At 45.9% G+C, this 20,754-nt stretch overlaps 1 protein-coding gene across 3 annotated transcripts in view; it reads left to right on the forward strand.

Annotated features, from left to right (window-relative positions):
* The window catches only part of ARHGEF12 (Rho guanine nucleotide exchange factor 12), a 73,564-nt gene that overhangs the window by 40,876 nt on the left and 11,934 nt on the right, over positions 1-20,754 (forward strand). For all 3 annotated transcript variants that reach the window (XM_039721847.1, XM_039721849.1, XM_039721850.1), the window contains 25 exons: positions 1,437-1,535; positions 2,293-2,342; positions 3,091-3,148; positions 3,910-4,088; positions 4,604-4,681; positions 4,837-4,956; positions 6,020-6,154; positions 7,462-7,533; positions 8,143-8,235; positions 8,648-8,758; positions 9,212-9,310; positions 9,942-9,984; positions 10,095-10,200; positions 11,322-11,459; positions 11,965-11,997; positions 12,826-12,940; positions 13,655-13,760; positions 14,406-14,618; positions 15,001-15,130; positions 15,447-15,482; positions 16,074-16,228; positions 16,784-16,930; positions 17,712-17,797; positions 18,579-18,704; positions 20,043-20,157. In XM_039721847.1, the coding sequence (XP_039577781.1) occupies positions 1,437-1,535; positions 2,293-2,342; positions 3,091-3,148; positions 3,910-4,088; positions 4,604-4,681; positions 4,837-4,956; positions 6,020-6,154; positions 7,462-7,533; positions 8,143-8,235; positions 8,648-8,758; positions 9,212-9,310; positions 9,942-9,984; positions 10,095-10,200; positions 11,322-11,459; positions 11,965-11,997; positions 12,826-12,940; positions 13,655-13,760; positions 14,406-14,618; positions 15,001-15,130; positions 15,447-15,482; positions 16,074-16,228; positions 16,784-16,930; positions 17,712-17,797; positions 18,579-18,704; positions 20,043-20,157 (2,643 nt within the window). The remainder of the gene's footprint in view (positions 1-1,436; positions 1,536-2,292; positions 2,343-3,090; positions 3,149-3,909; positions 4,089-4,603; positions 4,682-4,836; positions 4,957-6,019; positions 6,155-7,461; positions 7,534-8,142; positions 8,236-8,647; positions 8,759-9,211; positions 9,311-9,941; positions 9,985-10,094; positions 10,201-11,321; positions 11,460-11,964; positions 11,998-12,825; positions 12,941-13,654; positions 13,761-14,405; positions 14,619-15,000; positions 15,131-15,446; positions 15,483-16,073; positions 16,229-16,783; positions 16,931-17,711; positions 17,798-18,578; positions 18,705-20,042; positions 20,158-20,754) is intronic.

A 20,754-nucleotide genomic window follows, 5' to 3' on the forward strand; every position in this document is an offset into this window, starting at 1 on the left:
TGCCATCCACTCCCCAGCCCTGCAAAGCAGGGATCCCGTGCTTTGCTCCTGCTTTGTTGGCAGGAGGGGAATTCCTGGGATGTGATGGTGCTGCAGAAGTCCTGGAATACTTTTTGCACTGCTCCCACACCCATTTCATCTGTGCCACGCTGGAGGAGGGCAGGACTGGCTGGGCAGGCATTGTTGGCTCTTGGGGCTGCTCATTTCCATGGGGAGTTGCTGCAGAGCAGTGAAAGGAGCCCTGGTGGTTTGGGAGCAGTGTGGGACAGGGGAATGACTCCCTGCTCTGGTACCATTCATACCTTAAAGCTCATTCCAGAAAAGCCAGTCTGGCTGGGACAGCATCTTCCCAATTCCCCGTGTTCCCTCCACACCAAACAAAACTGCTGCAGTTCTGCAGTCGGATTTGGGACAGCTCTGATTCCTTTCAGTGGTGCCAGTGTAGGAATTTTGCCTGCTGTGCCTTTAGAAATGGGAAAGCAAAGCAGCCTGGTAGAAATAAAGGTGATGGAAATCACCCTGGAAAGCATTTCCAGAGTTCCTGAAGGCACTTTTCAGGGTGAGGGCTCTGTTTTGGGAGGATTTCTGCAGCTGCTCCTAGGAAAGTGCTTGGCAAGGAATATGCCAGGGCTGCTGCTTGCTTGTGCTTTGTCTTTCCATTGTTCCATTTCCAGGGGAACAAAAGATATCCCCAGCATTCCACCTGGTCCAAATGCTGCACCTACTCAATGAATTTATCTCTGCATTTGTGTTCACATTATGCTGAGTATACCAGGAAACAAAACAAGTTGTCTTTGATGTCTCACAGCATATTAAAGGAGGGGCACATTCAAACTCATCTCCTGGGATTTTGGCCCTGGACTGGTCTTTATGTCAGAAATCCTGTTCAGGACAGTTAAATCAGTTAAATGTGGCTTGTACTTCTTCACCTCTGCTGTTCTGGCTCTGTGCAACATTTCACCTGGAGCAGAAGGTGGCCCAGGAGGAGATTTTGGCTGAGAATTGGGAGAACTTTCCCTGATCAATAAATCTGTTTTAGCCCAACCCCCTCTTTACTCTGAGGAATTTGTGCTTCTGTTTTAGAGCAGCCTGTAGAAGCTGTGAGGTGTTTCTGAACTATTAATGCAGACAAAAGCAATCCTGCTCATTGGTGTGGGTACTGCTGCTCTTCTTTAAAAGCTGCTTTTCCCTCAGGTTGTGTCTGATGTGCCAGAGCTGTCTGCATCTCTGTTTTGTGTAGCTGGAGCAATAAGCTTGACCTGTCCTGACATCCCTCTCCATTTCTGGACTGCTGCCCTGTTCCTGTCTCTCCTCTGTGCCGTGTTGTCCCCGTTCCTCTGAGTACTGTGTGATTATCTGGGAGGATAAGGTTTTGGACTGATGCCTGGCTTGTGTCTCTCTGTGTTGCCTTCCCTGTGGTGTCCCTGTGTCCCCAGGCCTGGTGCAGAGGTGTGTGGTGATCCAGCGGGATGAGAACGGCTTCGGGCTGACGGTCAGCGGGGACAACCCCGTCTTCGTGCAGTCTGTCAAGGAAGGTGAGAGCAGCCCCCAAACCTGCCAGCTTGCCGTGGCCATCCTGGAAATGGCTGTGAGCTGGAGCAGAGAACTCCCAGACTCCTGCCAGGTGGGCTGGCTGCAGCTTGGGAAGGGATGTGCAAGGTCGGGGTTGAGCAGTGAATTTATTCCTCTGAATCTTCAGTCACTGAGAAAACGAGAGGACACAGCCTTAAGCTGTGCCAGGGGAAGTTTGGGCTGGACATCAGGGAAAAATTCTTCACTGAAAGAGGGATTGGGCACTGGAATCACCTGCCCAGGGAGGGGATGGAGTCACCATCCCTGGAGGTGTTTAAAACAAGACTGGACGTGGCACTGGTGCCAAGGTTTGGGTGATGAGGAGGTGTCAGGTCACAGGATGGAGATCACTGGGTGATCTCAAAGGTCTTGTCCAAGCTGGTTTATTCTGGGATGTAGTGGGTTTGGAGCTGACCTCTTTGATCATTCTGTGGTGATCTCAAAGGTCTTTTCCATCCTGGTTCATTCTGGGGTCTGGTGGGTCTGGAGCTGCATCCTAGGGGAGGAAATGACTCCTTGGAACGTGGTGGGATCATGTCCTGGTGTATCCAGTGCAGGTGAAAGCAGAACTGCTCTAGACTCAACACCCAAAGATTTAGCTGACAGAGGAAGCTTGGCTGAGTGCAGGAGTATTTTGCATGTTTTACAGAAGTCTTAAAACCATTTTTGCTATAAATGATTGCATTGAAATGGGAACTGAGTGATTTCTTGCCTCTGCAGATGGAGCAGCCATGCGGGCTGGAGTGCAGACAGGTGATAGAATTATCAAGGTAAGGACATTGAAACTGGGAGAGAAATGGGTCCTTGGTCTTAAATGAGCTCTTTCTCTTAAAAAAACCCAAAAAGCATTGATGTGTCTGCTGTGGTGTTTGCATTAGGAATGGCTGAAGCTTCAGTGTTCTGGGGATGGCTCTCCTCCAGATCCTCATTTCAGAATTTTATGGACAAGTTCAGCATCCTGCCAGGCTCAAGGATCACAAATACAATAAAACCAGAAATGGCAGGGAAGAGAAGCAAGGCAGAGTTGTTAATAATGATCTGTAAATAAACTGCCTGCCTGAATTGTTGTTTTCCCCCTAACTGCTCCCACATCTGTGTTCTTTTTTAGTCCCAAGCAAGTAAGAAATCAAGTCAGTAACTTAAAAGACTCTGTAAACTATTGCTGCAAAATGCTACAGCAGCTCCTGACACAGATGGAGCTGGGATTTCAACCAGGCATTGAAATTAATGAATTAAATTAGCTACCCTGTTGTTTTTCTGCCCAGGCAGAGATGGATTGCCTTTTTTTTTTGTTGTTTGTCTGCCTGCTTGAGTTCTTTCGGTGTGTGCACAGTTTTCTTTTTGCAGAGTTCTGCTCACTGAGATAAACTGTTAGAAGGATAAATAATTTATCTGGTAATGTCTTGAAAGAGGCAGTAATGGAGATGGGGGAGAAGAAAATGCTGCTGTTCTTCTGGAATGTGTGGAATTGCTTGGAAAGCAGGAGGCAAACACTGAATTTTCTCTGCTCCCTGCCAGGTGAACGGGACTCTGGTAACACACTCGAACCATCTGGAGGTGGTCAAGCTGATCAAGTGTAAGTAAAGGCAGGTGGCCCTTGTGTCACCTTGAAAGTGTGACAGGCATCACTTCCAGGGCCCTGCCCAGTGACAAGGGTGAGGCCAGCACTGACAGATCAGGGGTGTGAAACAGGGAAGTGAAATTGGAATGATTTGAACATCCTGAATTTAAGCTGATGCATTCTCCTGCAGCTTCTCCTGAACTGAATGTTTGAATTCCCACCAAATCTTGCCTGGGTGCTTTATTTCCACTTTAAATACCACTTACTGTGCATTGCTGTGTGATGCCTGCACAGCACTATAGGAAATATTTTCCTGGTGGATTTTATTCTGTGAGGAAGGAGGTGCTGGTGGTTTATTTACTGTGCATTGCTGTGTGATGCCTGCACAGCACTATAGGAAATATTTTCCTGGTGGATTTTATTCTGTGAGGAAGGAGGTGCTGGTGGTTTATTTACTGTGCATTGCTGTGTGATGCCTGCACAGCACTATAGGAAATATTTTCCTGGTGGATTTTATTCTGTGAGGAAGGAGGTGCTGGTGGTTTTATTTTGTGTGTGTGCACTGCAAATGTAACCTGCTGGGCTGGAAATGGGATTGCTTGCTTTTATAAAGGCTGATTCTCATGAAATTTTATGGACTATCTGAAATTTAAAGAGATTTCTAAAGCAGGCAGTGCTCTCAGGCTCAGTTTGGAGGAGGAATGGTGTGAGGGAAACCAAAGAAGCACAGCAGTGTCCCCGTGTTGTGACCTGTGCCTGTCCTTGTGTCCCCACAGCTGGTTCCTATGTAGCTCTCACTGTCCAGGGGCGCCCTCCAGGGTCGCCCCAGATTCCCTTGGCGGATTCTGACGTGGATCTGGCAGCTTTTGGGCATATGTCTCCCATCATGGCATCCCCCCACTCGCCTGGCACGTCAGGGAATGCAGAAAGGATCACCAGCCCAGTGCTCATGGGGGTAAGGCTTGGAGCTCTCTTCCCAAAAGGGGAAATGGAGCCGGGTGGTTTTGGTCTGAATTTTATTTTTTTTTTTGTACTTCAGATTAGCTTTGGGATATTTATCCTGTCTGTGGGTATTTGTTCACTTATGAAAAAGCATATGCATTCCTATCTTGCTGGGACAAATCATATAAATAATAATATTTTTAATATACAAATATATACATATGTATTTTTATATACATATATATATTTACATTTTATATATAAGTATATATATACACATATATATGTATATATATACAAATGATATATGTATTATTTGTGTATATATGTGTATACAGATAACAGAAATACAGGGTTTTGTACGGTTTTTATACAAAATTAAGAAAGAATACATGGTATAGGGTTGGAAATTTGAATTGCTTCTCACAGGGCTTTTCAGAGCCTGTTTTTAGGAAGTGGTGAAAAATGTACATGTCCATTTCCTCATTTGCCCAACAAACCCAACCTTAATCTCTCTGTACTTCCTAGGAGGAGAATAACATTGTCCACAACCAGAAGGTGGAGATTCTGAGGAAGATGCTCCAGAAGGAGCAGGAGAGGCTGCAGGTACTGGAGCTGTGCAGCTTGTAGAGCTGGGGGAAGTGATGCAAAGAGGGGTCGTTAATTTAATTTATTAGCAGAGCTGTGTAAAACAGACTCTGTGTAGCAGCTCCTTGGATGTGCAGGTGTTAATTTAAAAGGTACAAACAATTCTTTTGCAGGTCCTGCAGGAGGAGTACAGCCGGACCCCCTCCACCCGCCTGCTCAAGGAGATCCAGGAGGCAAAGAAACACATTCCTCAGCTGCAGGAGCAGCTGTCCAAGGCCACGGGCTGCTCCCAGGTAACACGGGCTCAGCCTGCTCTGGGAGTGCTCCCAGGCACAGTCCAGGGGGGTGATGGTGCTCTGGGTGATGCCTCAGGGTTTAGTTTTTATATTTTCTGATTTTCTGCTGCTTTAGTGTGTGGGTCTGGGTTCACATCAGGGGATGGTGAGCTCTGTGCACAGAGCAGGGACACAAAACAATTCCTGCTCCAGCTGGGCACCAAGGACAAATGATCCAAATCTCAGCCCAGGAGCACAAACCCCGTGGGCTGGAGAGAGAAAAACAAGCAGGATGGGACTGCAGGGGCTGCAGCTGGGGTTGGACACTGAACTGCAATGTGCACATGGAGCAGAGCTGAGCCCAGGGAGAGACCCCGGCAGCGCTCGTGCATTTTGGGACCATTTGGGTTCATCTTGGGTTCATTTTGGGACCATTTGGGTTCATCTCGGGTTCATTTTGGGACCATTTTGGTTCACCTTGGGTTCAATTTGGGACCATTTTGGTCCATCTTCGGTGCAGCCCTGGCTGGGCTCTGGTGCTGCCCAAGGTGCATCCATGGAGGAGATGCTTCTAACAAATCCCTGCTTTATTCTTTAACTCCTCCAGCCTCTATTCCAGCTCAGCCTTCCCAAGGCATCCTGGGCAAGCTGCAGTTGCTCAGACAGGCAGGCTGCACCCTCTGCAGCTGAGATTTGAAGTTGGCACTGTCAGCTTAATCAGGATGTGGAGTACATTTCACAGTGGGCTCTCATCTCTGAAATCCTGCTTTTAAGAACAAGTGCAAGCAATGATGTGTTTATTATCTGTCAGTGCAACCGAAAATACACCTATGAAGTCATTCTTGGAAGCTTTAAGCAATTTTGTTTTCACTTTTGAAAAGAAATTAATTTAGGCTGTGTCATTTTTCCCTTTCCCCTGTGTTAAAAGTGCTGAAAATTTGGTGTGGTTGTTTTCTCTTAGAAAAGCACTGCAGCCTTTTCTAGATAAATTAAGGTTTTATGAGTAATGTGAGCTGCTGGCTTTTGAAGGAGTTGATTTTTAAGGATAATCTTTTGAAATGTTCTGCTTTCATCTTTGCAGGATGGAGTCCTGTCCTCCAGGTCTGCGTCAGAGTCGCTGCAGATCAGCGAGGGGGAGGCAGAGAGTGGGGACAGTGGCAGCAAACTGGATTTCAGTGGTGACAGCCCCTCCAGACCCAACAGTGACATTGCTGATGTGAGTTTGGGGCAGCCCCAGGGCTTTGCTTCTCTCCCTCTTGCATTTGGGTGTCCTTGGCAGATTCTGTGTGTGTGCTGTCCTGTGCTTTACTGGAACAGGCTCCTCAGTGCTCACCAAAACCTTTTCCCTATAAAAACCTGGTTTATTAGACTGCTGTTAGAGACTGGGAGAGAATAAATTTGGGGGTTTTATCCAGGATTAGATTGTCCTGGCATTAATCCCTGTAACCAGACAAAGATGGATGCCAGCATGTTTCTCTAAATTAATTTGCCAGTTAGAGCATCTTTGGAAGGAATATTCCAACTGCAGCACCATGACTCAGACCCAGGCAGCTTGCCCTGAGAGTGGGGAAGAGCCTTCCTTCCACCAAATCAGCTTCAGTTCCTGCCTCCAGCAAAGGCTCGTGGTGTGCTCACTCATGATTTACCAATCTGTGTGCTCCTGTGCTCTCCCTTGGTGCCTCATCCTTAATTAAGACACTGTCTGATTAGTGCAGGGGAATTGAGACTCCCTGCTTGGATTTGGCCTAAGTTTGTTGATTAACTTAAGGAAGTGGGAGCTAAATTTGTCCCAGCAGTTGGAAGTGAAAGGGAGCTGGGTGAGATGGGAGCATCCACAACTCTGTTTTGAAACATTCCAAACCTGACCAGATCCCACTCAGTGTTTGTGTTTAATAAATTCACCAACAAAATTCATAATTATCTTCCCAATAATCATCACTGTCAGTATTGGAGGTGGTATTTGATCAGTGCAGGTGATTGGCACACCAAACATTCCAGCCTTTAATCCAGCTCTGAGAAAATTAAGAAGCAGGGATGAAAAAAACCTTTGGAAGTGGAAAGAGTTCTGCAGCTGGGAAAAAGCCAGCAGTGAGCAGTGGCCTGGCTGGAAAAACCTTTGGACACACTGAAGATGAGGCAGCAGCACGTGGGTTTTACAAATAAGGCTCTGCTGGGCTTCCTGAGCAGGAGGATTGCTGCTAGATGGACAAGAGAGCTGAACTGTGAGAAAAGGTGGAGAGAGCAAGGAAAAAGCCAAGGGCTGGGGATTTTACAGCTCTGCTGTTGCTCACTGTCACCAGATTTCTGACCAAAACTTCTGCATTCAGTTGAGTTTTGGGGTTTTTTTGTTTTACTGTGCATGTAGGACACAGATTTGACTCTGGTTTTTCACACCTCCTTTTCCTGTGAGAAAGGGGAAGTTTATGGCTGTTGTGGCTGACAAACTGCCCAGTGTGCCCAGTGCAGTTCTCCCTTCCCTGGATCTGCTGGTACTTACCAGAACTGAACTTCCCTCTTTCCCAGAGCCCTCGCAGTGGCCTGAAGGAGAGGATTTATCCAGATGAGAGCCCAGAAAAGGCTGAGCTTCAAGACACTGTGAGTACAAAACATCAAATGTCACAACAGCATCTCCTCTAGCAGGCCCATTCAAATCTTGCTGCTCTCCCCCACTTTGTAAATGGAGCATGCCTGAACTTTGCTTTAGAAAATAAAATGCAATTAAAGCAGTGCAGGGAAATTTAATTAGCTGAGTAAATGTTCATGGAGCTTAAGAGCAGGGCCATTTAGAGGTGAGAAATACCTGATCAGCAGTGAAACAGCTGGGCCTGGAGCAAGGAGGGCAGTTGCACATGTTTTATTCCTTGGGTCCAGCCCCTTTTTTTAGGATATTCCCTCATTTGGGGGCTGCCATTTCAAGTGGAGCTCAGCAGGAAGTGCAGAGCTGTCTGAACACATCATCATCCTTGGGATGACTCCTGGATTCTCCTTGCCCTCCTCCCAAAGCCACATTTCCCCCTGTGCAGGGATGGCACTGGGCACGTGCCAGGTGTGCTCCTGCTGCACCTGATCTGATGTTTGGGAGTGTTTGGATTTTGGGAGGGGGATCCAAGGTGGAGTTTTTGAAGAGTTAAATGATCAGAACATCGCCAAGTTTTCATTTGAGGGACAATCCCAAGGTTGTGCTTTTCTCCTTCTCTCCCCCAGGACTCCCAGTGCAGTGTTGGAAGTCCCCTGGCCCGAGTGGGGACTCAGATCATTGGAGCAGAGGATGATGATTTTGACACGGAGCAGGAGCAGGTGGGAATGACTTTTAGCCTTTTTTCCCCACCAACCACAATTCCCTTCCTCTGTTCCTCAACTGCTGAGTACTCCTTGTGTAGTGAAATAAGAATTTGGGAATTCCTGTTGTTGCTGATCTTTCCAAATAGAAATATTTGGGGAATTTATGACAATATCCATCTTTGAGTCTATTATCCAAACCTCAATTATTTATTTATTTAATTATTTAAATTATATATAATTAAATTATATAATTTTATAATTAGTAATACATTTATTTATTTATAATTGATTTCGTGTTCTTTATTTTTGTGTTAAACCCTGCATTCTTGTCACAGCAGCACAGCTAGCACCTATTTACTCTGCATTATTTTAGCTGTCCTTTCTCTTGCTCCTGACTAACCCAGATGTAATTCCCTGTCCCCTGCAGATCAATGGGCAGTGCAGCTGCTTCCAGAACATCGAGCTCCTGAAATCCCGCCCGGCTCACCTGGCTGTCCTCCTGCACCACGTGGTGTCCCAGTTTGACCCTGCAGCACTGGTGAGAAGCTCTGGAATTGTTTCCCTGGCTCACATTTTGGGGATCTTCATCAGAATTTAGCAGATCTTGTGTAGCACTCACTGCCATGCCCTGGCAAGGAGGGAAATGCAGATTCTGTGCAGGCCTGAGGGTGATAAATCCACATTTATTTCCTCAGATGAAGGGAGAAACACAAAGAGAATTGTTCCTGTTACATTTGGCTGCTTACAAATAATTATTTAGCTCCTGAAAGCCTCTCATTCCACCCCAAGGTGTGGGATCAGTTGTCTGCAGGGAAGCTTTGACCTCTCTGTGCTCTTCCAGCCCCTTCCCTCTCCCCCCATTGCCAGGGCACCTCCCTGAGGAGCTGGGAAAGCTTTCAACCCAGCACTGCTGAATTCCTTGAAACACTGCAAAGAAAACTTGGAGTTTTCATGGTTTTCACCTCATTTCTTGCCCTCCTGTTCCCCACAGCTGTGCTACCTTTACACAGACCTGTACAAACAGACCAACTCCAAAGAGACCCGGCGTGTTTTCCTGGAGTTTTACCAGTTTTTCCTGGACAGAGCTGCAGTAAGTGCCTCTTCTTTTCTTCATTTTTACACATCCAACAAGTTGACTTTGACCTTTCTCCTCTCACCTGAACTGTGAAAAACTAAGGGGGGTTAAAGCCCTCCAAAAGAAACAGTTTTAAAAATCAAAATCAGAATATTGTTTATAAAACGTAAAAATGTAATAAAAGTTTTAAGTATTTCTGTTGAAATGTTACCAGGGAATGAATGGCCTCAGGTGCCTGCTAACAAAGTAAATCCCAGGGGATTTGTTGTTGATAGGAGAAATAATTTAATGGTAGCTAAGCAAGTTCTGGCTCTTCTACGTTGCTTTTTAGTTAATAATTGCTGTGGGTATTGATGTGGCTGTTGCAGGGATTGGGAAATTTTATATCTCTGTTGGAAAGCTGAGAAAATTCTTTGCTGTCATGAACTAAACTTCCAGAAACTGCAGCAGAGCTTTATGTACCACATACTCATCTTAAATAATCCTGTGAATGATAATGTATTCATGGGAGTCTCCTCTTTTCAATCCAGCAGGTGCTCAGGTTGGATGATTTTAGCTTTTGAGGGAATTTCCTGGAGTGATTTGTGTGTTTTATTGGGGTGCTGGTTTCTCTGTGGGTTCTCCCAGCCTTTCTTTCCTTTTGCAGAACCTGAAAGTCCCAGTTCCAGAGGAAATCTCCTTGGAATTAGGTAGGGTGGGAGTGAAGGGTGGCTTAATTCATGGAAGTGACTTTATTGAAGTCATTTATTGAAGGTGGGGGCTGTTCCCAGAGGAATAATTGGTGAATTTTCTGCCTCAGACAGGAGGAGGCCAGAGCTCCTCCCTGAAGAGCTGCACCGCCAGTTCATCCAAACCATGCAGGATAAAGTCTGCCCAGAGGTTCAGAGGAACCTGGAAGATTTCAGGTACCAGGAGCTCTCTGTGGAGTTTCCTTTTCATTCGTATTTGATTTCAGTCAGTGTTCCAGTACAGGGAAACCTGAGGGAGATAAAATTCCTCTTGGCTGGATAGGAATATATCAGGAATACACCCTGTGGCCAATCCTTAAATCAAGTCATCAGCTGCAGTCCTAGAGCTTGGATTCTTCATTCCTGGAAGCTGTGTGAGGAAATGGCAGAGTATTTTTTCTTAGGTTTTGTTTGGTAAATCTCTTTACCGATTGTGTTTATAATCAGCTTATATATTTTTTTTCCTGTTCCTATTTTCCTTCCCTCTCCCCTTTGATCAGGGAATAATCCCCTTTACAGAGCTCAAGCTGCACCAAGGGAAATACAGGCTGGGTAGCAGGAAGAAGTTTTTTACAGAAAGGTGATAAAGTTCTGGAGGTGGTGCAGTCACCATCCCTGGGGGTGTTTAACAAAGCCTGGATGTGGCACTGGGCGCCAGGGTTGAGTTGAGCTGTTGGGGTGTTGTTACAGCAGGTCAGGACTGGGTGATAAGTGGTATAGACTTCATGCATTTATAGAAAGTTAATAATACTTTATTAGGAGAAAACCATAGTTTTTTATACCTTAGTTTGCTATAGGTGGACTTGATGGGTCCTTTAATTAAAACACCATCACCACTGGCAAATTAAGAAACTCCTCTTTGGTAAACAAATCTCTACAACACATTCTACAAGTTCAAAATAACAGGTGCAGCAAGTTAAGATAAGAATTGTTTCTTATTCTTTTCCCTGATTTTCTCACAGCCTTTCCCAGAGCAATGCCTGGGAAAGTTGTGTGACCAGAGAGCTGCTCTGACAGTTGGGGCTGAGTTGGATTTGATGATTTTGAAGCTCTCTTCGAACCTGGTGATTCTGTGAATTCTGTGATTCTGTGAGCTCTCACAGGCATGGAGTAGAAGTTGATAATTAATTTGCTTTTTCATGTGCTAAGAGCTCCAAGCCAAGCTCAGCAATGAACTATTTCACCCTAAAAACCTCACGTAGATCCCTCAAACACCCCAAGAACCCCTCTGTGATGACACCCTGAGTGCCACAGGGCAATCCCCAGCCGCAGGTGATGCTCCCTGTGCCCTGTTGCAGGCAGAAGAGGAGCATGGGGCTGACCCTGGCCGAGGGGGAGCTGAGCAGGCTGGACGCAGAGCGGCTCCGCGACCGCAACGCCGTGGAGAAGGAGAGGAGCTGTGCAGAGCAGATCCTGGCCAAAATCGAGGAGGTCCTGTAAGTCACACCAAATGGGAAGGTGGGGGGAAGAAAATAACCTTCAAGGTGCTGCCTCAGCACCTTAAAGGTGCTTCCCTCATCCTGGGAAAGGCAGGATGGAGGAATTGGGGAGCGGGATTTGGTGTCAGTGTCTGGAGATTTCTGCCCCGAGTGTGGGTTGGGGTGGTGACAGCAGGGCTGAGGCAGGAGGGAAGGGAAGGCTGTTTTGTCCAGGAGGCTGCTGTGAAATGCTGCCATTGTCAGCCTGTGCATTATTAGATCAGAGCCCTTTTCCTGTAGGAAACAACAGCTTCACAACTCATTTTCTCCTTTTTAATGTGGGCTGAATCCAATTTCCACAGCCTAACCTTCACTTTTGATTCTTGATTTTATTTTTTTTCCCCTGCTGGGAGTGCTGAACATTCTAAAGGACACTTCAACACAACTACTGATGCTCTGGGTGGATGGGACCGGGTGTTAATTGGGTTTTGAGTTTCATTTTAAAACCCTTTATTGTTTTTAGGATGACATCTCAGCCTCTGGAAGAAGACAAGAGGTAATGGGAGCTGGGCAGCTCGGGCTGTGTTGTGCTGATGGAACACGACAGCCCTCTCCCGGCTGTTCTCCAAACTCCTGCATCCCCTGGCACAAATCATTGGAATTCAGAGCACCAGCCTCTTCTTTGCTGATGTTTGTTGCCTGTGTTTCACATCTTAAAAATTACTGTCACTGAGAGTTTGTGTTTATTTTTGTTTTGTGTTGTAACTGCTTCAATCTGCTCTAACATTTATTTTCTGTGTGTGCCTTGTCCTGTTCAGTTTTTATCTGAGCAGCTTTTCCTCTGCTTTTTGCAGTCACCTTTTAGTGCTGCTTATTTCTACCATAACTCAAAGCCATAATGTGACATCAAATGTGGTTTTAGTGCAGAATTTTAGGACCTTCTGTGTAATTCTCAAAATTGTATTTTCACCTACTGGGCTTCTGTGCCTTTTATCGTGGAATGATTTGGGTTGGAAGGGGCCTTAAAGATGAATTAATTCCAACTCTTGCTTTGTTCAGGACACCTTCCACTGTGCCAGGTGCTCCAGCCTGGCCTTGGGCACTTCCAGGGATCCAGGGGCAGCCCCAGCTTCTCTGGGCACCCTGTGCCAGAGCCTCTCCGTCTATATATTCCATCTTTATTTACTGCATAGTTTACAAAACAATAAATTCTGTTGTTGCCTGAACCTCCCCATTATCTGTGGGAATTTATTTCTTTTCATCACTTGAATTTAAAAATGTACTTCTTAACAGAACCTTGGCACTTGACCTTAATTTGATTGACTCAGTGTATTTTCCCAATATCTTTTTCTTGAACCTCCCTGTTTTTGTGTTTGTTTGGCAGCTCCACGATGCAATATGTGATCCTCACCTACATGAAACACCTGGGAGTGAAAGTCAAAGAGCCTCGGAACCTGGAGCAGAAGCGGGGCCGCATCGGTTTCCTGCCAAAGATCAAGGTAGTGCTGCCCTGGCCACAGAGCAATTCAAACCCCAGTTTTGCAGGGAAAAAAGTTTAAAATGGGTATGATTTTTATCCTTCAAGAGGATCTGGGATTGCTGAGCTGCACAGCAAACCTAAGAGTTGAAATTGGGTTCTGCATCTGTTGGCAGAGGCGTGAATTGGAAATAATTGGAATTATTTCCTTTATCTCTACCCCTGAATTCACCTTGTTTTTGGCTGTTATTAAAACTTTGTGGGAGGAATATTTCAGAGAACACAGCCTTGAACCACAGGAGGGTCTCATTAAGGCTGCTGCCTTGTTTACTTCAATTTCTGCTGGAGAAACTTACCCAAACCCTCCTGGTTTGTGATGCAGGAGTGCTCTTCTCCCTGCCACCCCCACTTTTCCAGTTATATAATGAATATTTCCACCAAAATTTCATCCCTGTGGGTGTGATCCCTTGTTTCCCACAGCATGGGGGTGTATCTGGTCACAGTAGTTACTTATTTTCATCAACATTTCAGCTTCCTTTGAAATATTAAGAGAGTTTCAAGCAGTTCTGCACTAAGCAAAAAGGTGAAACAGTGTGAAACCAAAAAGGTGAAACAGTGTGAAACCTTTTTGAAGCTTTGTATCCTCTCCCTTCTGCAGCTTTGAAGAACTGATTAAAATCTCAGTAAACAGCTGGATTTGAAGCAGAGAGTGATGTTTGCTTTTCTTTTCCTGCAGCAAAGCATCAAGAAAGAGAAAGAAGGAGAGGAGAAGGGGAAGAGGAGAGGCTTCCCCAACATTCTGGGTCCCCCCAGGAGACCGAGCCGACACGACAGCAGTGCAAGTATGTCAGCCAGGAGCCCCTGCCAGCCTGAGAGCCACAGAACATCCCTGCTGCCTTCAAACATCCATGCCAGGGACCCTATTGCCCCCCAAAACCTCATCCCACCCATCCTGCCTCACCCAATCCCAGCCCTCCCAGTTTGGATCCCGCTTCTGCCAGTTCCCTCCCAAGCCTGTCTCACCCTGAGGGGCTGTGGAATTGAATTTTGGGGTAGGATTGAGGCATTTTGGGGTGGGATTGAGTGATTTCCAGTAGGGTTGAGTGATTTCCAGTAGGGTTGAGTGATTTCCAGTAGGATTGAGTGATTTTCTGTAGGATTGAGTGATTTTCAATATAATTGAGTGATTTTCAGTAGAACTGGGTGATTTCCAGTAGGATTGAGTGATTTCCAGTAGGATTGAGTGATTTTCAATAGAATTGAGTGATTTACTGTAGGATTGAGTGATTTTCAGTAGGATTGAGTGGTTTTCAATAGAATTGAATGATTTTCATTAGGACTGACTGATTTTCAGTAGGATTGAGTGATTTTAAACTTCTCATTAAAACCCAGCTTTGCAAACGCACAGACCCGTTTTGGTCCTGCGATGCTGCTTTGCTCAGCACTGAAAAGGTGGTTTCAGCAGGGTGATGATTCTTTCTGTCCAGTTGGCAGGGCCATGGAGATGCAGAAGCCCAGGCACCCCAAGCACTCACCCACAGCCTCTTCTGTGAGCCCAGAGCCCCCCGAGTCCAGCAAGATGCGGCAGAGCGGCTCCTCCAGCGATGGCACAGATGCCCCTTACCCCCCTGCCAACCCCATGTCCCCCCTGGCCATGGGGCCCTTTGCCTCTCCAGAGGGCAGCAAGGACAGTGACACAGGTAGGGTGGAATGGAGAGTGGTTAAAGGTCGTGCTGTGAACAGGATGTGCAGAGCACTGATGCAATGAGCTGGGCTAATTAGGCAATGCTTTGATGTCATTGGAGCTGCTCTTCCTCTCCTTAATCAGCTTTCCTCAATTAGGGAATCGTGCCACGAGCAGCAGTGGTTGTTAGTGGGTTCTGCCAGTGTGGCATTGGATCATCCAACAGGAAAAACCCAACGGGTGCCACCTGAAGCTTTTGTCACTGAGATTTGTTCTTACCACCCTGGGAATCGAGTTCCTCCAGCTCTGAAGCTGGAACTGAGGCTCTGGAGAGGCTGGGAGGTTCTCCAATGTCCTCTAACTTGGTTCCTCACCTTTCACATTTATCCTGTGTCCAGGTGTGAAGCAGCCTGGGGAAGCCCCACCTGCCAGTGACTCCATGGATGGCACCCCTCGCACACCCAACAACACCTTTGAGTTCCCATCTCCTTTGGAAAACCTGCAGGAGGAGGAGGGAGAGTCTGAGAGGTAACTCTGGCTGCTTGAGGGAGCCTTGAGAGAGAGTCAGGAAAGCTTGGAATGGGTTGGAAAAGATCTTTGTAGAGTGATCTTTGTCACTGTGGCAGTGGCTGCTGAAATTGAGTGCATAAAATGACAGTGACATTGTGTTAAATATTGTTGGGAGAATTAGGAAACTTTGGTCTGTGTCTCTGCTCTGATAGAAAACTGTCAGGAGAGGGTGTAGAATGCTCTGCTTTGCAGCTCAGACCACCATTCTGAAATCATTCAGGGCAGGGAGAAATTCAGGCACAAGCTTCCTAATGATTGCTTTCCTTCCTTGCAGGATGGTTGACATGGGAACGCCGAAGCCTTTTCGCAAGTGAGTGTGCTTAGAAATGTTTGAACTTGACTGAATTTGTTTGGATTTCAAATGGTTATGAAGCAGAATGCAGCAGTGCTCTTTGTTCTGAGGCAGCCCAGTTGTCTGCATGATCCCTTTTCTTGAAGAACACATGAAATCAGACACTGGCAGCTATTTGTAGGGCAGGTGGAGTGAGTCATATGCAAAAATACCCCTTTGATCTGTGAGTGAAGTGGAATGATTGCTGTATCCACTGATTTGAGTGGATGGGAGTTGGGTTAGGGAGTAGAGAGATCCCTATTTTCCTTTCCAACCTGTGTTGCTGGTGGTTCTGTACCTGCAGATAGACAGAGGCAAGAAACTGTAACCTGCCCTTTTCACTGCCTTGATATCTGACTGCACATGATTTGATCTGTGTCATTAAAAGGAGGGTTATGAAAACACTGTCAGAACAGTCAGTCTGTAAAGGGCAAAATTAGAGAATGTGCCCAGAGGTTCAGGCATCCAACAGCCCCCAGCTGGCAGGGACAGTGTATTCATAAAGCTGATGGATGTACTCAGCTTTTCCCTGAAATGGGAATTAACTCACTCATTTTCTCCTCCCATCAGGATGGACAGTGTTGGCTTTGCAGATGTGCAGAGTGAGGATGAGCTCTATGACTTCGACATGGACATGGACCCTCCCAACTGGCAGCAGCTTGTGAGCAGGGAGGTGCTGATGGGGCTCAAACCCTACGAAATCAAACGTCAGGAAGTGATAAATGGTGAGATGGAGGTTCTGTCCTACCTGGCCAAGCTCAGAGCTGAAACCTTCCCTGAGAGCTCTGAAGTTCTTAAAAAATTTACTATTAGGTTTTTTTTTTACTGATTTTGTGAAGTAGTGGCTGGAGAATTGCAGTACTTTTGGTTTGAAGAGTTTTTAAGTGTGAAAATCGTGCTTGTTACTGAGAAATAACCTGAGGTGAGATTGATCCAGTCCTTAGAGGAGAAATAAACAATATCAAGTGGTTATTAAATATTAAGGCACTGAAAGGCCAGATTTTTAATATGTTCTGTAAAAGCAAACAAGAAAAGCGTGGTTTTTTGGGAAGCAGGTGATGGAAATGCTGCTCCCAAACTTCAGCAGCTTTGAGCTGCAGCTCCTGCCTGGGTTTGTGAGCTCAGATCTGTTGGTTTGGGGTAAACGATGGAATTTCACAAACAATTCAAACGTGGAATTACAGCAGAGCCTGGAATATGAACCAGGAGGGGAAACGCTGCTGAGGGGCCTGCTCTGAGCTCCCCTGTGGGCTGCAATCCTGCTTTCCCTGTCCCCCCAGAGCTGTTCTACACGGAGCGAGCCCACGTGCGCACGCTGAAGGTCCTGCACAACGTCTTCTACCAGAGGGTCACCAGGGAGGGCATCCTCAGCTCCAGTGACAAGCGCAAAATCTTCTCCAACCTGGAGGACATCCTTGGGCTGCACGGTAGGAGCAGCTGGATGCTGGAATTTGGGCTTCCAGTGGCTGAGAAATTGAAGTAAACGGACCCAGCTTCACCCAACACTTGAGATGGAGCAGAATTCTTTAGGACACTGCCCTGGGCTTGTTTTTGCTCACACTTGTTCCACTTCTCATTCACAAAGATATTTTTATAAGGAATCATGTGTCCAGTGTTCCTTTTCCTTATCTGTGTTGATTCATACTTGATAAAAGGAGCAGTGAGCTTTATGGGCTTTATGGGTTTGAGGTGGTACAGTTGTTCCTGAAGTGAGCAGAAAACAGATTTATATTGATTTTTTTTGTTTCTGAAGGGTGGCCCTTCTTTGAGGTGGTACAGCTGTTCCTGAAGAGAGCAGAAAACAGATTTATATTGATTTTTTTGTTTCTGAAGGGTGGCCCTTCTTTGTTCTTTAAGGACAGGACTGCTCACAGTAGGAATTTCAGCCACTGAATCATCAGCTGTGTGGTTTTCTGCCTTCTGCATTATTCCTGTTTGTAGAAAAATGATATTGAGCCTCAGAAAAGATGAGTTTGGAATGGTTCTTAGGGGTCCTTTGAAGCCAGGTGAGACACAAGCTCAAAGGAGTTACATCCCATTTCATTAGATATCCTAAATTTATTAAGTTGCAGGATATTGTTTATTAGCTAATTAAAATTACTCCAAATCTGATCTTCTCCTGGAACAGCTGTTATGTCAAATGCTGAAAATTAAGCCAGCAATTTGACCACTATTAATAAAATTTGCTTTTTTTTCCTTGTTTTTTAGTTGCACTGAACGATCAGATGAAATCTGTCCGAAAAAGGAACGAGACTTCTGTCATTGGCCAAATTGGGGAAGATTTGCTCTCCTGGGTAAAATTCTTTTATATGTTTCTTATATTTGAAAATAATGTGTCATGGAATGACCAGTAGAGCCAGAGGTTGGAGGAGGCAATTCCCAGCAATGGGAACTGAAGGGCTGTGAGTTCTGGAGCCAAAACAGAGCTGGAGGATGAGGGGGGAAGGAAAGCAGGAAGAACTCAGAGGATTTTCATCTGACTGGAGATGAGAGTCATTTAAGGCACAAGAATAATATCCTTAAGATGTGTGGGTAGAATAGAAAGGTACTTTGAGTACATAAAGGTGAGAGTGGGATTTTGAGAAATGTAGTGGCACGATTTATTTCGGTAACATTGAAGTGTGAGCCTGGTGTTGCCTGTGGTGCACTTAAAAGATGGTTAGAAATACTGATTTCTAATCTTAGAATGTATAAATTTGGAGTTTATAGTGCTGCTGCAGGCTTTGCTTTTGAGATCTTTATGGAGAGATTTGGCTGCCCCATGCCTGGAAGTGTTCAAGGATGTTTTGGGGTAGTGGAAAGTGTCCCATGGTGGGGATGTGCTTTCAAATCCCCTTCAACACATGGGATTCTGTGATGTGGGAGGGATGGATTCTGGAGAACTGAAGAGTTTGAGATGTACACATCTCCTCTGGGAAGACAAAGCCTTAAACCAGGGCAGAAATGCCTCCTCATTTTTGTCAATAATTCCTTTGTTCCCTGGTGATCCCAGTCCTGTGTGGCTCTGCCTGCTGGGGGTGCCTTGTGCTGAGCTCCACCCTGTCTAAACTTGGCTTTTTTGGCTTTCTGGCACAGTTTAGTGGACCAGCAGAGGAGAAGCTGAAACTTGCCACTGCCACCTTCTGCAGCAACCAGCCCTTTGCCCTCGAGGTCATCAAGTCCCGCCAGAAGAAGGACTCGCGCTTCCAGACCTTCGTGCAGGTGGGTTTGCCACAGGGCTTGGAGTTTTCACCTCCAGGCTTTGAATTTTCTCCTCCAGGCCTTGAGTTTTTCACCATACTTTGAGTTTTCTCCTCCAGGCCTTGAGTTTTTCACCAAAACTCTGAGTTTTTTCCCCTAAGCTCTCAGTTTCTCCACCGGGCTTTTGAGTTTTTCTCCAATGGGCTTGTGAGTTTCTCCTTTAGGCTTTGAGTTTTCTCCACCAGACTTTTGTGTTTCTCCACCAAACTCTCAGTTTCTCCACCAGGCTTTGAGTTTTCTCCACCAGGCTTTTGTGTTTCTCCACCAAGCTCTCAGTTTCTCCACCAGGCTTTGAATTTTCTCCATCAAGCTTTGAGTTGTTTCCACCAGGCTTTTGAGTTTTTTCCCCTAAGCTCTCAGTTTCTCCACCAGGCTTTGAGTTTTCTCCATCAGGCTTTGAGTTTTTCACCATCAGGCTTTGAATTTTCTCCACCAGGCTTTGGAGTTTTTCCTCTAGGCTTTGAGTTTTCTCCTTCAGGCTTTGGAATTTTCTCCACCAGGCTTTGGAGATTTCTCCTCCAGGCTTTGGAATTTTCTCCACCAGGCTTTTAAGTTGCCTCAGCACAGCCCAATGAATCCTCCTAGATAAAGTTCTGGTAATTAATAACATTAATTAATGACGTCATGGCTAAGGCTGCCTTCAGCTGGGGACATGTATTTATCTCTCCTGATGGTTTCTGGAGGGAGGAGCCTTCAGTTCTGTGGAACACAGAGTGTCCTGATGGAATGCAGGGCAGCGCAGTGTCCCAGGCAGGAGTGTCCCATCTCCCTCGAGGTGGCTGCTGCCCAAGGATGCCAAATTCTGTGGGGCAGAGTGCTCAGAGTGTCAGGAGGAGGAGACAGATGCTGCACAGCTGCTCTGCCTGCCAGCAGTGGGCTTTGGGTCCATGTGGCATTTGCTGGAGAGCATCATCTCCATCAGCACGGGCTGGGAGGAGCTCTGGGAGTACAGGGGGAGATGATCTTGACAAATATCCTGTGTTTTGCTGCGGTGTGAAAAGCCCAGACTGATGTGTTCCCTGGGAGCTGCTGACTGAGATGGATTGGGGCTGGGCCCATGCCCATGGGGAGTAATGAGGGGAGGAAGGCACTGCTGCTGTGATGAGCTTTTCCTCTGGGTAATTGCAGATGGAGAGGGGATGTGTTGTCTGGGTGATAGATCTTGGCATCTCTTGTCTTGTATTTAATTACTGGAAAGTGAAGTAATAGATGTTTAAGTGATGAATAGATGTTGTGCATTCAGGTAATTATGGCCTTAATAAAAATGACAAATGCAGATATTGTGCTGTTGAAATTTAGGATGCTGAGAGCAATCCCCTGTGCCGGCGGCTGCAGCTCAAGGATATCATCCCCACAGAGATGCAGAGGTTGACTAAATACCCCCTTCTGCTGGATAACATTGCTAAATACACAGGTAAAGCCTTGCCACTGGGATTTGGGCACCCATCTCAGCAGGTTTTTTAGGTAAATGTGTTAAATAGCACTTCAATTTTATGTGTCTCTGTTTTCATTGCAACCTCACTGCTGCTTTCTGCACAGGAGGTGTAAAAAATAATAATAATAAAAAGAAAAATCCAGTGTTCGTTCCTCCTTAGGAAAATAAAAAGGAAATTCAGTGTGAAATAAGTGAATTTATCAAACCTCTAAAGCAGCACAGAACGTCCTCATGCTCTTGCAGAGGGTGGGGTTTAATTAGGATGTGTTACACTGAAAGATACTTCCAGCACAACAGGTAAAAATGTGATAAATAATGGCACAAAATGCCTTCCCAGCTTTACTATCTGATACCTGCTGCAGGGTAATTTCATTACTCATAAAAATAGACTGCAGCTACAAGTTCCCTCTAATCCTAATTAGGAAAGCGTGTGATACTCCATTATCTTTGATGTACTGGTTGATGTTCCTGTTAAGTGAATTCTCAGTGTGGCTGAGAATTGATGGGTTCACCTGTGCCTGTACTCTCAGTAAGGATTTTAGTAGGGATTTTAGGTTTCCCACATTATTGTGAGTT

Source organism: Passer montanus, unplaced genomic scaffold (assembly GCF_014805655.1).
Source record: "Passer montanus isolate IOZ18808 unplaced genomic scaffold, ASM1480565v1 scaffold47, whole genome shotgun sequence".
NCBI lineage: Eukaryota > Metazoa > Chordata > Aves > Passeriformes > Passeridae > Passer > Passer montanus.